At 33.5% G+C, this 19331-nt stretch overlaps 1 protein-coding gene and 1 pseudogene across 2 annotated transcripts; both read right to left on the bottom strand.

Annotated features, from left to right (window-relative positions):
• Positions 1-3672: 3672 nt before the first annotated feature.
• On the bottom strand, positions 3673-6853 carry LOC25502612 (G-type lectin S-receptor-like serine/threonine-protein kinase At4g27290; annotated as a pseudogene).
• A 4328-nt stretch (positions 6854-11181) lies between these two features.
• On the bottom strand, positions 11182-14568 carry LOC25502611 (G-type lectin S-receptor-like serine/threonine-protein kinase At4g27290). Of its 2 annotated transcripts, XM_039829339.1 has the most exons (7): positions 13147-14533; positions 12878-12994; positions 12555-12727; positions 12264-12474; positions 11930-12167; positions 11700-11850; positions 11182-11607 (listed from the first exon to the last, which is right to left on the bottom strand). In XM_039829339.1, the coding sequence occupies exons 1-7, from the start codon at positions 14423-14425 to the stop codon at positions 11323-11325; spliced, it is 2454 nt and encodes an 817-aa protein (XP_039685273.1). In that variant the 5' UTR covers positions 14426-14533; the 3' UTR covers positions 11182-11322. The 2 variants fall into 2 exon arrangements, with proteins under 2 accessions (XP_039685273.1, XP_039685274.1); XM_039829340.1 differs by lacking the exon at positions 11182-11607 and having other exon boundaries at positions 11699-11833; positions 13147-14568.
• Between the last annotated feature and the right edge of the window lie 4763 nt (positions 14569-19331).

Genomic DNA, 19331 nt, shown 5'->3' with positions numbered 1-19331 from the left:
TTACCAATTATTCTTTATCAAATCAAAATTTATAATTATACCGTTACATTTTACCAATTAATTCATCATTTTACCAATTATTTATAATTATCTCAGAATTAGCCCATGATACTACCCAGTCTGTCCAAAGAAAAAAAAAATCTTGAAAATTGTGTATTCAATCGGGAATGGTTATGGTGCATAAGGAAATCCTTATGCACCATGCATAAATCCCATTTGAAATATAATTGCTTCCCTACACCTTCAAGCGAAACCAAACGAAACAACACTACAACCGTGGAAATCATCATTTTAGTTCAATAATGATTTCAGAGTGTTGATTTGGTTCAATGACAGTCACAAATATCCTTATTATAGTATGTTTTGTATAAAATTATGCCAAAACATTTTGCTGTGGAAGTGGTTTCTGTGACTTGTACTCCAAAACCATTAGATGTACTTAATGGTTTCCAGCAGGTAAAAAAACTAAGGACCTAGAGCCATTGACATCATTCAGTTTTGGACTGACACAATTGGAGGAGGAAAGAAATGGTTTATGTGAGTTGTAGTCCAAAACCATTTTGCTGTGAAAATGGTTTCTATGTGTTGTACTCCAAAACCATTTTGTTGTGGGAATGGTTTCCAGAAATTTTTGCTGTGGGAATGGTTTCAGCAATTCATTTTTGGAGCTTTCACTACAAATCCATCAAACACTTTTCCAGCAAACAATCATCAGAATCATAACACACTACAAATTTCGAATTCTTATCTTCTCTTCTATCAATTTCAAATTCTTCTCTTCCGTGTCTTTTTTTTCCGAATCTTTGAAGCTAGATCTAGGCATATATGTGTTTGCTTTTCGAAAATTTTAAAGGTTGATTTGAGTTTAAAAAGAAAATGGATGTCGGATTCTTGAATTTTTTTTTGAAAACAGAGATTTTTGCTATCTCCAGCGCGGCGCTGCCTCCCTGTTGGGCCGGCAGACACCGCGCCGGCGCTTGAAGAGGAGGTCGGAGAAGAAATTCTTTTGCAGAGCATCTCTCTCTAAGTTTCAGACTTTGAGAGAGAAAGAGCGTTGGTTTATGACTTTTTTTTGTTTGAAGTTGTTTTTATACTGCCTTTTCTTATGTAAATACAATGGTTGTAAAGTGTTTATGCACGGTGCATAAGGAAATGGCTTATGCACCATAACGTTTCCCTATTCAATGGATTGAAACTTTAAAAAGAAACATTTTTTTACGTACGAATTACAAATAATTTTCCCTATTCATAGCATAACTCATGTATAAAAGAGGAAAGACGAAATGTTCGTCATGATGTTAGTTGGTAATAAATGTAGAAGTGACTTTTCTCCTTAAAAGGTTGAGTTGACTTTAACAAGTTAAAATTTATAGCTTTTGTCTACTTTGTTTTGTTTTAACCTTGTGTTTTTTAGATGAAGGTTTTTTTTTATATATATATATTTAGTAATTGGTTGTTAGAATTTGTTTTCCTTTCGTTCAGATTGAAACCAATGGCGGAGTCAGAAATAATTTTATGAATGGAAATTTAATTTTTTTTTATTAGTTAATTCGATTGACTATTAATTATTTGTATATAAAACATAATTTAAACCGGTGATAAAGATATTATAACATAAATATTATGTAATTTCTATTATGTTACACATAAATTTTGAATTGAAATTAAAAAAAAAAAAAATGTTATCCACACAAAATATAGGTGAGATATAAAAATTAAAAGCAAGTTAAAACTATTTTAGTGCTGTTGCCTTGGTGTGGTTAGGAATACTTTTAATCTCTAAGCTAGGGTTGCACCGGTTTAATCCCCCTTGAATGTTTTTTATATAATTTTATTAACAAAATCACATAAGAAATTAAAAAAAATGACGATAGAGATTTGAACTCAATGCATCATAGGCAACATATCGTATATATAACATAACTTTATACTCTAATATGTGTATATCTATTAAAGTCACTCGACTTGAACATAATCCTTTAACTCTTAAGTCAAACCAGTTGAGTTATTCATAATTTAGAGTTCAACTAGAGGTAAGTAAAACGTGACCAAGAATTATTTGTTATTGGAACCTTTGTCTCTAAATTTTTTAGTTATACCATTGGTTTATTCAAGTTTAATTTTATTTACATTTTTGGTCAAGTAGTTTAGTGATTAAAGTTACGCACTTCAATTAAGTATGAAGAAGTGGAGAATCCAAATTCAAACCCCACTTCATATAGCTTATCAATTGAGCTACATTTACTATTCAAGTTCAATTTTTTTTTTTTTTTTTTTTTTTTACCATAATCCAAAGACACATCAAGGGGGTGCGATTTACACGTAAAGTGTCTGCGAGTTTAAGTTTAATTTGAATGAAATTTGCCTTAGGTTTGTCTACCTCGGAGTAATTTTCTTTTTTTTTTTCTTCTTCTTTCTTTCCCGTCTCTAGTTTAAGTTATTATTTTTTTTGGGAGTTATTTTTAGTTTGTTAAAACTTGGTAAAAAACCAAAATTCATGTTTTTTTGTAACTAAATACTATTTCTATAGTTTTCTTTATTTATCAAAAACTATTCTTTTATCTAAGCGACTAGTATGGATATATGAGTCATGCACGGACGATAATTTTGTCATCCTTAGAATATTAGGTGAAAATGTTGTATCATTCTTATTGTGTGGTTGCTCTTTGTCCAATGGATTAATCCCACAGAAATGTTCCAGTGATGAAATCATATCCCAGTTTGATTTTGTAGGGAAGGAGGAGTGGTTCTAGGTGGTAGATCGCGGATGCGAAGAATTTCAAACTTTCGGGAGAAATGTTGATGTGTCAAGTGAGTTAAAATTTCACATTGGATGCAAGAGCAAATATTGAGCAATATATAAATGATATGACCGATATACCTAATACCTTAATGTTTAGGGTGAAGATCTGGTGTCAAACCCAACTGTGTGGATTATCTTAGTATAATATGATGATCAAACTCAATTAGAAACTCCGAAAGTCATATCATAAAGAATTGTTTTTTTAGTTTTTGGATGTTATTTGTTTAATTATTATTATTATTATTTTTATAATTTTGTTTTTGAATGTCATTCTCTTTAATGTGAATTTCTTCATTTAACCTCTATTATGTCAAATTCATTCATTTTTTGTTTTTGGTGGCAAGCGACAATGAAGAATTAAAGATGTGTTATGTTAAGTAAACAAAATACATGTTTATTACACATTAGAAGCATGGTGGATATGAAGTATTAGGATGTGGTGATTTGGTGAAAAGTTCAATGACACACAAAACAAATTTATGAATATTTTTCCAACATATTTGACCAATCTTCACGGTTCTTATTTGTACACATCAGATTTTGTTTTACTTTTGAGGAAATCAGATTTAGTTTTATTACAATAGTTTCTCTATAAAAGAATAGTAAATGAAATCCAATATAAACTAAAACATTATATATGTGTGCTGAAATTGCAAAAGATCAATATATTATGGTTAATAACTGAATTTTTTTGCTTAGAAATTACCATCTTCATGAAGTTGTGTAAAGAGAAGAAAATTATAATTTGAATCAATAAACAAGTTTGTAATAATTTATCAAAGGAGATATGAACGATTCATATCAAAAGGAAGCTACATATACATTTACAGGTTCACTCTATAAATTTGGAAGCTATATCAGAATACAGATTTTATTGGTTTGATTCTTCATAATCTATCTTGCCTCAAAAATTGTAAGTGACATCTGATTTGAGGATAGAGACGTGGCTTCGAGTGAACTCTTTCCAGAATAAAATCCAGGAGCCTTCGGCTGAGGCAATAATTTCTCACCGTTCAACATAAGAATGACAGACGACATGTCCGGCCTATCTTCGGGTTTTTGTTGTACGCATAACAACCCAACATGTATGCTTCTTATGACTTCAGAAGAAATGCACATCTCAAATAAATGTGTATCTAGTAGTTCCAGTGGCATGTTTTCAATCCAGAGTCTCCAAGCCTGTAGCCATTAAATTTGATGTAGTTAGAAACTTTGAATCTATCATGATTCATGATATCACACAATTCAAATAAGTAATTACAACAATTCTACTTACATGTCCAAGGAGGTTGAGAGAGTTTTCTGAGTCGTAAAACCCCTTGATTTTATTCCCACTGATTATCTCCAATATTATTACGCCAAAACTAAACACGTCAGATTTCATGGAGTAACGACCATGCACTGCATACTCTGGAGGCATGTAACCGCTGAAAGTATTGATTGGAGAGTAATTAGAACAAAAAAAATTGATTACGCACAAGCTAATCTCTAAGTAAAAGAAGATAACTTACTATGTTCCAACCATTTTTTTTTGTTTTGGCTTCAACTTGATCTCCCCCAAATGTTCGAGCCAAGCCCAAAATCTGAGATTTTTGGAATCATATGGGCATCTAATAGGATATTGCTGGTTTTCAAGTCTCGATGAATAATTCTGAGTCTAGAGTCTTGGTGAAGATAAAGAAGTCCTCTAGCAATGCCAGCAATAATGTGGGAACGGTGCGTCCAGCCCAAGAGCTTGCTTCTGGTTTCATCTAGTTAATTCCACAAAACTGTTTAGCTTACAATTTGCTTTATTTATCTATAGGTTTTTTTATTTAGTAAATAACTATATAAAAATGTTTTAATGTAAAGTTAAATATCAAAGGCACAAACCAAAGATGAAGTAGTCTAAGCTTTTGTTGGGCATGTATTCATATATCAATAACATTTCCTCTTTATGAATGCAGCAACCAAGAAGCTTCACAAGATTACGGTGTTGAAGTTTCGCAATCAACACAACTTCATTTTTAAACTCCTCCAATCCTTGATCTGACACCTTTGAGTGCCGTTTTATGGCTACCTCCTTCCCGTCTACGAGTCTTCCCTGCATATTATAATTTACGACAATAATTTATTGAAAAAGGTTAAGGTCTTCATTGAATATGGCTATATTACCTTATACACTGGTCCAAATCCACCTTCCCCAAGTTTACTTGTGCTAGAAAAGTTATTAGTGGCTTTAACAAGGATTGAAAAAGCAAATATCGGTAGATCCATGTCTTCCTTTATTAATCTAGAATATACTTGCCGTTTCTGAAATGGTGCACGACGATATAACCTTGGTGCCACTGAAATGTGCAACATGACAACATCAAGAAATTCATTACTACAACAAACAAGTTTAGGCTTTTGAATGTAAACCAGAATTTTCAAAAAACTTAAATATAGATGCTTGCATATACTATTTTAATTGTTACTGTATCGAATTCAAAATTTACCTCTCCCTATAATATTATTATTCAGGCACATGTGAAAAATCCAATAGTAATTAGGCCAACTGTGATCCGCATCAGCCGCTTTTTTGTGCTTCCAGGAACTTCAACACTAAAGTAATCTGAAAGAAACAAAGCATGATTATAATTAATCATCAAATACAAAACATTGGTACATGAAGACAATAAAATTTGTACAACTAGTATAGAGATTTTTGTACAACTAGTCAATAAAATTTGTACCTAGTTCTGAAGAAGGGACTTTGATATAGAGATCTTGCCCCCATTGGGAGATTACTCTCATATCAACCAGATCACCAAACCAAAGAAGACAGCCACTACCGCCTTTTCGGATATCCATATTTGCATAACTGGTACATGAACAATTTTTCATACACACTTTTTGACATTCCACAAGGTTCATAGTCTTATTATACAACGATGAAGAAGTGTCTGGCAATTTCATTTCGCTGTACCTCAAGAAGGCACTTGTGTTGTTGTTTCCGCAAACTAATTCAATTTTCGGAACACAACCACCAGACCAATATGATATATTCCATTGTTCAGGAAACTTAGGAACATAACTTTTCAGGCATTCACATTTCGGCACATTGCCATCCATATTGCATATAGAATTAGCACCACACATTGCATAATTATCACATGAATCTTCCGCGTCGGTGTAGATAACTATCCTTGAGCTTGAATGACTTGTCCAACATAAAGCCTGCAAATTTCCTGTAAGGGACAGTCTATATACGCAAATCATTGATCTATCAACGACTTCATATCGATGATACACTTCTTTGTCAGTTATGACAAATTCAAATATTTGCTTCTTTTTTAATGGTTGTGTTGGATATCCCGTAAAAGAGCGACCGTTCCACGATCCTACTCTCAATTTTATGGCGGACCCCTTCATTATAACTACTTGGGGATATCCTCGGAGGTCAACACCACTAGAATATTCTCCCTTTGCTGGATCATCTGTACTTTTCCACGATGATTGAATCTTGTTTAGACCAGTTACTAAGTTCCATCCAAGCTTCATTCCCGGCAGTAATGTATCACACGGATAATCAAAACTCTGCCACAAAATGTAGTCCTTCCCATTTTTCAACACAAGATTTCCCGTGTCCAAGAGCTGTGCATTTATTGAATTATTGACGAAGACTGTCTCTGATATCTTGGACGACCAAACAGTGCTGTTTGCGCCACTGAGAATAACAAGAACACCATTTTCATTGAGTTTTAAGACTCCTGAGTTATTGTGCACCGGTGTTTCCCTGTTAGCCACCCATACGGCTGTTAAAGGTGTTAAATTCTTGTACCACATACCCAAATACCGACCTTTTGAATTTCCAGGACTAAAGAAACCTATTTCAAAAGTCCCATTAGCCGAAACTAATGTCTGGCCGTCTCGGATAGATTGATTGACGGCTAAACTATCAAGTGAAGTGCTAATTCTCATGTAGAAGATTAAAATGAACAAACGAAATAACACTTTGATGGTATCAGTCATTTTTTTATATTTTAATTCGTAGCAACTTTTCTGTACTCAAGTAGATAGACAAGGTGGTGCAAATGTGCTGTTTCTTGTTATAGAAGAAAGAGAGTGGACCTGGATTAGAATTGAAACAATAATGTGATAGGTTCAAATTATTGAATCATTTATTGCTGTGACCAAAATTTCCTTACCCAGTTAGAGACCATATTAAATAGAAATGACATTTAAGAAGTCAGCGTCGGTCTTTTTCAATCTCAACCACATTACAAAGAAAGGGAAAGCCAAGTTGCGTCCAAATTTATTGATTGAATAGGCAAGTTGGTTTTCAGGTTCGAGTTTATGACGCAATATGTAGTCATCTACAATCATATCATATATATGTTACTCCGTTTGTAAGTTAATATGATAGGAGAATGCTCCAAAGTTACAACACAACACCACCAGACCAACCCAAATGGATTACATGATGGACTGATGTGGGATAAATGTTAAATGTGACATGTTTGTCATATTGTAGCCTCTAACCGTATAAATTAAGAAGACCATTTTTAATAAAATTCTACAACTTCATAGATGATTGATTTGTCATATTAATTTCTTCTTTGTAGAATGAAAATGCATGAGTTATAGGGATGGTTCTAGTCCGTTTCCATAAGCCATCATTGACTATATTTGATGCAAGATTTGACACTTTTCCAACCTACTTATATCTGCAAAGCATTTCAGAAAACATATACTAATCTACTAATTAAATGCAAACAAAATGCTAAGGATAAGGCAAGTACAAACGGCCCGACAAAGTAACACCAATTTTTTTCCGAAGTAACGTGTGGCCAACTTAATGTTTGTAGAGAAGGGACAACTTTGGCAACTTGAAAGATGCTAGGTGGCTCTCATTAATTCCCAAGGTTGTGGTCAATCGGGATTTGTTGCCCCCTAACTAATTAAAATACAAAACAGTCCTCTATGTATTGGATCTTTGACAATTTTGGCTCTCAATGCCACTTTTGATTTAGTCTTCGCTGACGTGGCATCCATAATGGTCGACATGTGACACCTCACTTAAGGAATATGGATGTTTAAATATAATTATTTTTTCTTTTTATGGTTTTAACATTGCAATTGTAAGTTGATTTGCTGTCTTTACATAACAATAATTTAGTTAGGTAATTGATTAATTGCTATTTAGGTTTTGGATCATGTCCTTATTTAGTCAGGTGTTTTTTAACCAAATGCTATTTCTATAGTTTTCTTTATATATCTAAGCGGTGGCATTTAGCCTGAAAGTATTTTTCGATCATAGGAAAGTTGAATTTGAACCATTGATATAATAATAAAAATAATCAACAGGTAAGATTAAAGATTGGCAACTGGATGTTCACTTTTTGTAACAGTGTTTCTTTTGAAAAAAAGAAAAAAAAAACATTCTCTCTGACTAATTTAGTCGATTACCTTAACTTATTAAATATAAATTAAAGGGTTAATAGTGTTTTACCCACTGTAATATAGGTCATTTTCGGTTTTCACTCTGTAAATTTTATTTTTTTTGAATTTCATCCTTATAATTTGAAGATTTTTTGGTTTTGGACCTTCATGAAAAATTTCACCCGCTGTAATTTGAGCAAATTTAGGTTTACCCCCCTTGTAATTTGAGAAAATTTCAGTTTACCCTCCTGTTAATTTGAGCAAATTTCGGTTTACCCCCCCGTCATATCTTCGATTTTGTACAGTCAAAATTTATGAAGGTCCAAAACCAAAAATCTTCAAATTACAAGGACGAAATCCAAAAAAATTATTTTACAGGGGGTAAAACCGAAAATGATCTATATTACAGGGGTAAAACACAATTAACCCTAAATTAAATAACACTTTTTGCTTAATCATCAATTCACACACAAATATTGCTTCCTCACCGTCTGTATTTTTTTACTTGTTCTTTCTGATCAAAGGTTAATGCATTATTGTTATCATCGGCCTGCTATCTAAATAATTTTTGTAAAGAAGCTGCCTTTTTCAATTGAATCTCATTCATTTAAACCTAGATTAAGATTTGTCCCAAGAAAAACCAAGATTATTGAGATATTAAATTGACAATTTAATATTACATGTTTTCTTCATCTCTTCAAAGGATCTTCATCATCTTCACCAATTTTTCTTGCTCAAAGTTCAAATCTAAAAAATCACAGCAACAAGAAAATGTACAGATCTGAAAAATCACCACAAAAATAGGACCACAATATTTGCGATTGGATTCACGGTGACGGATAAACAAACTCGGAGCAAGACAGAGATTACAGAACTGTATAAAATATGGTGGAGGAAGAAGCAGGGAAGAGGAACAATAAGAAAGATGCAGAGAAGAAGAGCTGAGCATTTTGTACCATTGAACCATGAGATATTTCATTTTCATTAGAACCATTTTCTCTTAATTTTTTGTTTCAACAGTGTGCAATTGGATTAGGATTGTGACAACAGACGAGTCATTTGTTCTCTTAGAATGCAAAGTCATTTATTTCGCATTTTAATATGTTTTAATTAATTATTATTTTTTATCACAACAGGTCAGGACTGCCAGCTGCAGGTAAAAAGCAAATTTTCCCATCATGGGAAACAACTTTGCTTTCCCAGGCTAAACGCCACTATCAAGCTATTCATAAGTTTTATATAATAAAAACAATAAGAAACTTATGGGTTTTGTTGGTTTTTAATTCAAGTAAGTTGAGATAAACTCGAAGTTAGTTAAGATAGAAAATACTTATATAGTTTGTTATGGTTCACTCCAAGAAATTTAGCATTTTGCGACACATACTCTGCGACCTCTGTCTCCAAACTGTCGCAAAGTACACATTTGCGACATGTCATCATTTTTTCTTGTAGTGGTTGTTAGCTACTTTTAATCAAAGTTTGTTAGCTTTTGATTGATTACTTGATAAGCAAGTAATGTACATAAGCTTGTATATAAGTATGATGTAAACACACTTTCAATGCTAATTAGAATAACAAGTTTAGAATCAATACTTCATTTCTTCTTCTCTCTCGATTTCTCAATTCTCTCTTTGAAAACGGATTACTTGCAGTACAAGTTATCATTACTGCGCTATCAGGTTGCACTACTAACAAAGGATCATGTATCTTCCTATCAATGGCGACATAAATGTGGTTAAACCAAACTGTCATATGGAGAAACTTTGGTTTTGGTAGATTCAAAGGGATCTAAAAATATTAGCTATAGGTAAACAACATTCATGTTGGGTCTTCATTGTCGGAGCAGTTACCCTACCTCTCAAGTGAATATATAATTACAGTTGCTAACTCATGCAGATGATTGTGTGCATTTATAATTAAATAGTTTGAAGCCTACTCTGTATAAGGTAGGGGCTGTTTGAAATAGCTTATGTAGGGCTTATTTAAGCTTATTTTATGACACAAGATGCTTATAAAATCCCCTGTGAAATTTATCTGGCTCTCTAGCTATGTTGTGGAAAATCCAGCCTTTCTGTGTATTTTTCCGGCTCACGGTTTAGATTCTGGATCACTATCAGGGTATTAAATTTCTGGTAAGCATGTTCATGTTGTTCAGTTCAATCTTCTAGTTTGTTATCATTTACCTCATTTATCGAGCTCAGTAAGTTGTGCTTGTGGAAATACTACTATTGACTTAATATAACTTCTCTTACCAAGTTTTTAATTTAGAAAACATTAGAAACTTGATACAAATTTTACTACATCATTCGACCTGTTCTCAATTAATGCATAACTGCAGACACGTATGTTATTCTACTTATTACTTTGGCCCAACTACTGCATTTTCGGTGTCAAAATGATGTTATTTGTTCGCATAACTCTTAACCTCATTTGCTTGCTATATTTCATGATGAATATACCTTTTCTCTTCAATTTGTATTATTCACAACCATGCTTGGTGAATTTTTCTGTATATGCTATGTACTATATAACTGGTCAACATGAATAACGCTCGCACAACTCGTGTGTTTGCAACAAGTTTCTCATAGATCTTACCTTAAAAAATATAACTAGTTATCTTCTCTATGTTGTTATCCACTGTAAGTATAAAGTGTAAAGTATTCTTCATATACTTTGTACACCAGTGTTACATATATATTGAATCTCTTGTAAGTTTTATGGTCTAGAGATTTTCCGAGTTTCTGATAAACTAGTGGATTACCGGAATCAATTACCAACAGATAGCAACCATTCGGACACAATTTCAATCTCATTTCTAGTGCAACATATGGAAAGGATAAAATACTATAAACCCTATAATATAAAGTGGAACCATATAAAATAAACTAGTTTCGTGAGTAAGATTATTCAATCAATAAAATCTATCACTAAAAATTTGATATAATATTCTTGAACAGAAAATTGCATCACAGTGATAAAGAAGACACAAACTGTGGCCTTTAATATCCTATACAAAGGTATTCACAACAAGTTCTGTACATGTTTAAGTATCAAATCAGCATTAATCATTGGATGCTATATTAGTCTAAACATTAATTGGTTTGAAACTTCACATTTTATCTGGCCTCAAAAGTTGTAATTGACATCTCATTTGAAGTTGGCGATATCGTTTTAGGTAAGCCCCTTCCAGTATAAAATCCCGGAGCTTTTGGCTGAGACAATAATTTCTCACCATTCAACATAAGAGTTACAGATGACATGTCTGGTCTATCTCCCGGTTTTTCTTGTACGCACAACAACCCAACATGCATATATCGTAAGAGTTCTGAATAATTGATTGTTTCAATTAAGTGCATATCAACTAGATCCATTGCCATGTTTTCAATCCAGAGTCTCCATGCCTATGGAAATGAAATTTTTAGAAGTCACTTACTTTGAATCTATTATGATTTGACACAATTCAAATAGGTAAATGTAAATTGATTGCACTTACATGGCCAAGAAGGTTGAGAGAGTGTTCTGGATCATAAAACACCTTAATCTTTTTCCCGCTTATTATCTCCAATACTATTACTCCGAAACTAAACACATCTGATTTCATGGAGTAACGACCATGCACGGCATACTCTGGAGGCATGTAGCCACTGAAAGCGTTGATGCATAAGGATATGAAAGGGGAAAAAAATGACTGTATATACGCTCTACAAAAAGATGGTAACTTACTATGTTCCAACCAATTTCCTTGTTTTGGCTTCAACTTGATCTCCACAAAATGTCCGAGCTAGGCCAAAGTCTGAGATTTTTGGATTCATTAGGGCATCTAGTAAGATATTGCTTAACTTTAAATCTCTGTGAATTATTCTAAGTCTGGAGTCTTGGTGAAGATAAAGAAGTCCTCTAGCAACGCCAGCAATAATATGGGAACGCTTCGACCAGTCCAAGAGTTTGCTTCTAGTTTCATCTGGTTAATTTCACTTATATGTTTAGCATACAAATTGCTTTAATGAAAATAAGATAAAGATATTTTAGGGCAAAGTCGAACAACAAAGGCACAAACCGAAGATGAAGTAGTCTAAGCTCCGATTGGGCATGTATTCATAGATCAACAATTTTTCCTCTCTGTGAATACAACAACCGAGAAGCTTCACAAGATTACGGTGCTGAAGCTTTGCAATCAACAAAACTTCATTTTTAAATTCCTCCAACCCTTGATCAGACATTTTTGAGTTCCGTTTTATGGCTACCTCTTTTCCGCCTATCAGGGTACCCTGAAAACCATCATTTGAAACATTTAATGAATCATATTCTTTTTAAAAATTAACATGTTAATGGAATAAGGCAATATTACCTTATAAACCGGTCCAAATCCACCTTCCCCAAGTTTATTTCTGCTAGAAAAATTACCAGTTGCTTTAACAATGATTGGAAAACTAAATATTGGCAGATCAGGCTCTTCTTTCTTTAACCTAAAATATTTTTTCCGCCATTGAAATGATGCTAGATGATATACTCTCGGCGCCACTGAAAATGCAAGATGACAATATCAAGAAATTAATCACTATTACAAACACAAGTGTCAATATTTTCTTTCTGTCTATTTTCGCAAACTAAAATATTAGAATACGTACAAATACCAGATCAATTTTGAAACTTTTCAATACATAAGTTTACCTATCTTTATAGATATTATTATGCAAGCACATGTGAGGAATCCTGAAATTATCACGGAAACTGTGATCCGTATCAACTGCTGCCTCTGGTTTTTGTTGCCATTAACATTAACATCATCTGAGAAATGCAATAAACAATTGATCAATCATCAACTATTTCTACAACTAAAATAAAGTATATAGCAAGTTTCTTAGAAGAAGTATATATGTAGAGCTAAAGGAAAATGCGAATGAATAACCAAAGAGTAGATGAAAAAAAATCAAATTTACCCAATTCTGAAGAAGGGACTTTGATATAGAGATCTTGTCCCCACTGAGAGAATGTTCTCATGTCAATCAGATCATCAATCCAAAGCAAACAACCACTTCCTCCATTTCGGATATCCGCATTTGTATAAGCCGTACACGAACAGTTTTTCATGCACGCTTTTTGACATTCCAGCAGGCTCATGGTTTTATTGTACCTTGATGAAGATGTGTCCGGCAATTTCATTTCTCTGTACTTCAAGAAGCCAATTGTGGAATTGTTATCACAAAAAGACTTAATTTTCGGAACACAACCACTAGACCAATATGATATATTCCACTGTTCGGGAAACTTAGGAACATAACCTTTTAAGCATTCACATTTAGGAACATTTTCGTCCATATTGCATACTGAATTAGCACCACACATTGCATAACTATCACACGAATCTTCCATGCCAGTTTCGATCACTATCCTATCGCTTGTTTCACTTGTCCAAGCTAAAGCATGCAAATTTCCCAAAGGGGAGAGTGCATAAATTTGCACACCAGAGCTATCAATGAGTTCATACCAATGATACACTTCTTTGTCAGTCATGACAAATTCATATCTTTGCTTTTGTTTTAACGGTTGTATTGGATATCCGGTAAAAGTTTGACCATTCCATGATCCTATTCTCAATCTTATCACAGATCCCTTCATAACAACTATTTGAGGATATCCTCTAATGTCAATATTTACCGAATAATCTCCCTTAGCTGGATCATTTGAACTTTTCCACGACGAATAGAACTTGTTTTGACCGGTTACTAAGTTCCATCCAAGCTTCATTCCTGGCAAAAATGTATCACTTGGATAGTCAAAACTCTGCCACAAAATATTGTTTGCCGAATTTTTCAACACAAGATTTCCATTGTCCAATAGCTGTGCAGATATTGAATTATTTGCCGGTCTGTTTGATGCATTCGAGGACCAAATGGCGTAGTTTTTGCCATTGAGAATCTCAAGAACACCATTTTCATTGAGCTTCAAGACTCCTAAATTATTGTGCAGTGGTGTTTCTCTGTTGGCAACCCAAACAACTGTTAAAGGGGTTAAATTTTTGTACCACATACCTAAATATCTTCCTCTAGAATTTCCGGGACTGAAGAAACCGACTTCAAAAGTTCCTTTAGCTGAAACCAAACTCTGGCCATGATGGATAGATTGATTCAGAGATAAAGTGTCAAGTGAAGTGGTTGTTCTCAAGCTGGAAGATAAAAAGAACAAAATGATTAACTTTTTGAAGCTAATATCAACCATTTTATTTGATTCTAGACAGGAAGATGAGTTTACTGGACATGATAAGAGTACAAGAATGCTTCATGGTGAAGCCATTTTGTTAATTCTTTGTGCGACTTAGTCACAAATTTGATGTTCACCACAAATAAATACTATTCCATTCGTTTCAAAATACATATCGCAAATTAATTACAATCATAGTTCTCAATGGATTAAATTGTGTTCAACAAAGTAACACTTACCATGGTTGACCAAAGAAAAAAAAAACCATAGCTATGAGAAAATTATTCTAGGGTTAGTAGTGTTTTTCACCCCTGTAATATATATCATTTTCGATTTTCGCCCCTATAAACTTTTCGGTTTGATTTTCACCCTCGTAAAAATTTTATTTTTTGGAAAACACCCTTAATAGGCCATTCAAAAACCAAAAATTTCTTGAAAAAAAATTCTTAAAATGGCCTATTAAGGGTGTTTTCCGGAAAATAAAATTTTTACGAGGATGCAAATCAAACCGAAAATTTTATGGAACGAAAATCGAAAATAACATGTATTACAGAGGTGAAAAACATTATTAACTCATTATTTTTAGTCAACTATAGAGACCAAAGAAACTGTCATGTTAGAATTCCAGCCGCCGGGTCTCTATTTCAACGTTAGGTAGGACTTATGAGTATGAAAATATGAGTTTTGCTTTCCTCCTCAAATTATATGTCATCATACCAATTTCAGATACATTAAAAAATAAATTAATATTGTATATACAAGAATAATTTATTAATTGTTTTACAAAAATATATTTTATTAATGATAAGAAAAACAAATTAAACTTGACCAAAAAAAAATGAAAAAAAAATTAAAAGAATTGAATAAAGATAAATAATAGTATAAATGTATATAACATAGTGGGAAAGTAAGCATTAAAGATTTATTGATGTTAATTTAAAACTGAACCAACTCAATAGAAAAGTCGTAAATTAAATCAACTCAATAGAAAAGCCGTAAATTAAACCAACTCAAAATGTAAAAAATTGAATTTGGTTCGGATGTATTCGAACAATTTATTAATTCAACCACACGATTTGGTTAAGTTTACCGTTTTTATTTTATCAACCGAAATAAACCGTACTAAATCATTTTGTTAAGTTGAAGGGAAATATTCAAATACATGTCTTATTTTTTTTTGAATAATGCATATTTGTAAACAAATATTAATTAAACTTATATCACACAATTCAATACTCATAGAAACTCAACGAAAGAAAATTCTTGCATTAGTCACATAAAAATTGCCTTTCAAACGTGACACGTGCCTTTCTCATTTCATTTTACAAATGTCAACAAAATCAGCATACCAAATGAAAATGGAAAATTATTCTTCTGACAATTGACACAATGACACTAACAATTGTTCTTCAACCAACAATCAAATCATTCAAACATATATTTCTGATTTTATTATTTTAGTACACAGTCATTCCATTTCTGATTGCATTTGTCATATTTGATATGTTACCAAAAGTAGCAATTTAAAAACACGTTGCTTTGAATATACATGTCACATGTGTGATAGTAATAATGTATATTTTCAGAATCTTACATATTTGGTTTTCTTTTTTTACAAAAAAAGAAATTGAAAATAAATATTTGAGTTTTTTTTTATTCTCCTACCTAAGAACATGCACATCATTAGATACTTTAGCACCAAACAAATCTATTCAAGATGGTGAGACTTTACTCACCGAAACCATTTCTGAATTTATTCAGGGTGCAGGATTTTCTTATGCACCATAACCGCAATCTTTAGTTTCATCAGATGGAATATTTGAGGTTGGTTTCATCAGTCCAAGAGATTCAACAAATCTATATTTTAGTATATAGTTAAAAAATGTGACCCACACCACTTCAGAAAAATTCAGAAGGATTCTTGAAACTGAACTCAAATGGTGTTCTTATGCTTCTTCGAATGTTACAACCAAACAAGGGAACAACCCAATTGCACGTGTGATGGATTCTGGTAATCTTGTGGTACAAAATCAAAATGATTCTAATGCGGAATATTTACTTAACAACAACATAGATTTAGGTTTCTTTTCAAGGAGAAACAAGTTTACTTTATAAGTGAAATCCTCGATATATCGGTAATATCCATTTACCGACTCACCCCTTTAGGCCATGGACAACGTTTAGTTTGGACAAAAAAGGCAGGAAACTGGAAAGTCATTTCTGTTGGAACAAAATGTGTTTCACAATAAACCTTAATAAGTTTTGATGATAACAAGGTATTAAAAATTGTCAATTGGTTATTGCTAATAATTGTTCAAGTGTACAGGACCATAGGCAAAGTTAATCAATTTCAATAGGTCTTGGAAGAACAATAGAGAACAAAGGAATCTAAAGCATCAGAAGAAAACTGCGTCTGAAGCTATGAAGTGCTTCTGAAGTTTCAAGTGCCTCTGAAGTGATGACGTCATCAGAAGCAGAAGATCATCAGAAGCAAAGTTCATCAGAAGCAAGATTTCATCAGAAGCTATATCATCACCAGAAGCTACAGTTGATCAGTAAATTTAAACTGAAGTTTCAAAGGAGCTGTTTTTTGGTTTATCCTCGTCTGAGAAAACGAAGAATTAAAAGGGAGGTACCAACGGTCATTTGAAAAGCACTGGGTGCTTGTCCTTCTTTGAAGAGTTGACAAAGTACAAGTGTACAACCACTACCTCCACTACTCTGTTTTTGTCTATGCTACAAGACAAGACAACAACTCTGCCTGCAGAAATGTTCCTTCAAGATAGGAATGAATTCAAAGTTGATCCTTCATAGGACTACACCCAAATCAGGCAAAAGATTACTGGTGGATGATCAAAGGAACTCAACGACTCTTTAGACGTGCTAAAAGTCTCAACGTCTCTCTACTCACCTCTATATAAAGGAGTGAAGACTTGAAGATTGAAAAGAGATATCAACACAAGTTAAAAGCGCCAAAACTCTGCCAAATTTGATTCTATAAAGCACTTTGAATTTCTGCACTGATTTGATACATCTTAAAAATTCTTAAGTCTAGAGTCTTTATTGCATTGTATTGTGAACACCACTGATTGTATATCAAGTGTTCAAAGTCAAACATTTTCTGTGTAATTTTGTTTGATTAGAAGCCTCTCGCCTGCGTGCTTGAGCATTAGAAGACTTTTGCTTTTGTGCTTGAGCATTGGAAGTCTCTCGCCTGCGCGCTTGAGCATTTGAGAAGTCTCATACTGAGAGAGTATTGAACATTTGTAATCTGTGTGATTATTTTTAGTGGAAATCTCCTTGGAAGTGCAAGGGGGACTGGACTACTTCCGGTTTGTGGAAGGAACCAGGATAATTGCTTGTGTCTCTCTTTCTTTTCTCTGCTCTGTTTTTATTCCGCTGCATATCTGATTCTGAACATCACATCAGAAGCATTCCTAACCAGCTTCTGAAGTGATACCAGAAGAAGAATTTTTAGAGAAAAAGAAAACGCAATTCAATCCCCACCCCCCCTTCTTGTGTTTCTCTCACCTTCAATTGGTATCAGAGCTTACTCTGTTATCAAAGCACTTAACCGTGTGACAGATCAAGATCCGAGAAAAACATGTCTGCTGAGGAAGCTGAATCTTCTACAACTACAAGGTACAATAATGTTAGTCATGGCTATGGTACATCTGACAAGAAATCAGATTCTGGAAAAGCTCCAAAGTTCAATGGAGATCCAGAAGAGTTTTCTTGGTGGAAAACCAACATGTACAGCTACATCATGGGATTAGATGAAGAGTTGTGGGATATTCTTTAAGATGGAGTTGATAATTTGGTTTTGGATGAAGAAGGAGCTGCTATTGACAGAAAGATTCACACTCCTGCTCAGAAGAAGCTATACAAAAAGCATCACAAGATCAAAGGGATCATTGTTGCTTCTATACGTCGCACTGAATATATGAAGATGAGTGATAAATCCACTGCTAAGGCAATGTTTGCATCACTCTGTGCTAACTACGAAGGTAGCAAGAAGGTTAAAGAAGCAAAGGCACTAATGCTAGTTCATCAGTATGAGCTGTTCAAGATGAAGGATGATGAGAGTATAGAGGAGATGTACTCAAGATTTCAAACTTTAGTATCTGCACTGCAAATATTGAAGGAGAGTTATGTTGCTTCTGATCACGTAAGCAAGATTCTGAGAAGCTTGCCTTCTAGATGGAGACCCAAAGTAACTGCCATTGAGGAAGCTAAGGATCTAAACACCTTGAGTGTAGAAGATCTTGTCAGTTCCCTCAAGGTACATGAAATGAGTCTGAATGAGCATGAATCCTCTAAGAAGAATAGATCTATTACTCTACCATCTAAAAGAAAGTCTTCCAAAGCTTACAAGGCCAGTGAATCTGAAGAAGAGTCACCAGATGGAGATTCTGATGAAGATCAATCTGTGAAGATGGCTATGCTGTCTAACAAGCTTGAATATCTGACAAGGAAGCATAAGAAGTTTTTGAGCAAGAGGGGTGGTTATAAGAACTCCAAGAAAGAAGATCAAAAGGGATGCTTCAACTGTAAGAAGCCTGGACATTTCATTGCTGATTGCCCTGATCTTCAGAAGGAGAAGTCAAAGAGCAGACCTAAGAAATCAAGTTTCAGCTCTAGCAAATTCAGAAAGCAAATCAAGAGGAGTTTGATGGCGACCTGGGAAGATCTGGATAGTGAATCTGGTTCTGATAAAGAAGAAGCAGATGATGATGCAAAAGCAACCATGGGGTTAGTAGCAACAGTATCGTCAGAAGCACTATCAGAAGCTGAATCAGATTTAGAAGATGAAAATGAGGTATATTCCAAAATTCCCAGACATGAACTTATTGATTCTCTTAAAGAACTCTTATCACTATTTGAACACAGAACCAATGAGTTGTCTGATTTAAAAGAAAAATAT

This window comes from Medicago truncatula, chromosome 8 (assembly GCF_003473485.1).
Source record: "Medicago truncatula cultivar Jemalong A17 chromosome 8, MtrunA17r5.0-ANR, whole genome shotgun sequence".
NCBI lineage: Eukaryota > Viridiplantae > Streptophyta > Magnoliopsida > Fabales > Fabaceae > Medicago > Medicago truncatula.
This window is presented reverse-complemented; position numbering and strand designations above follow the sequence as displayed.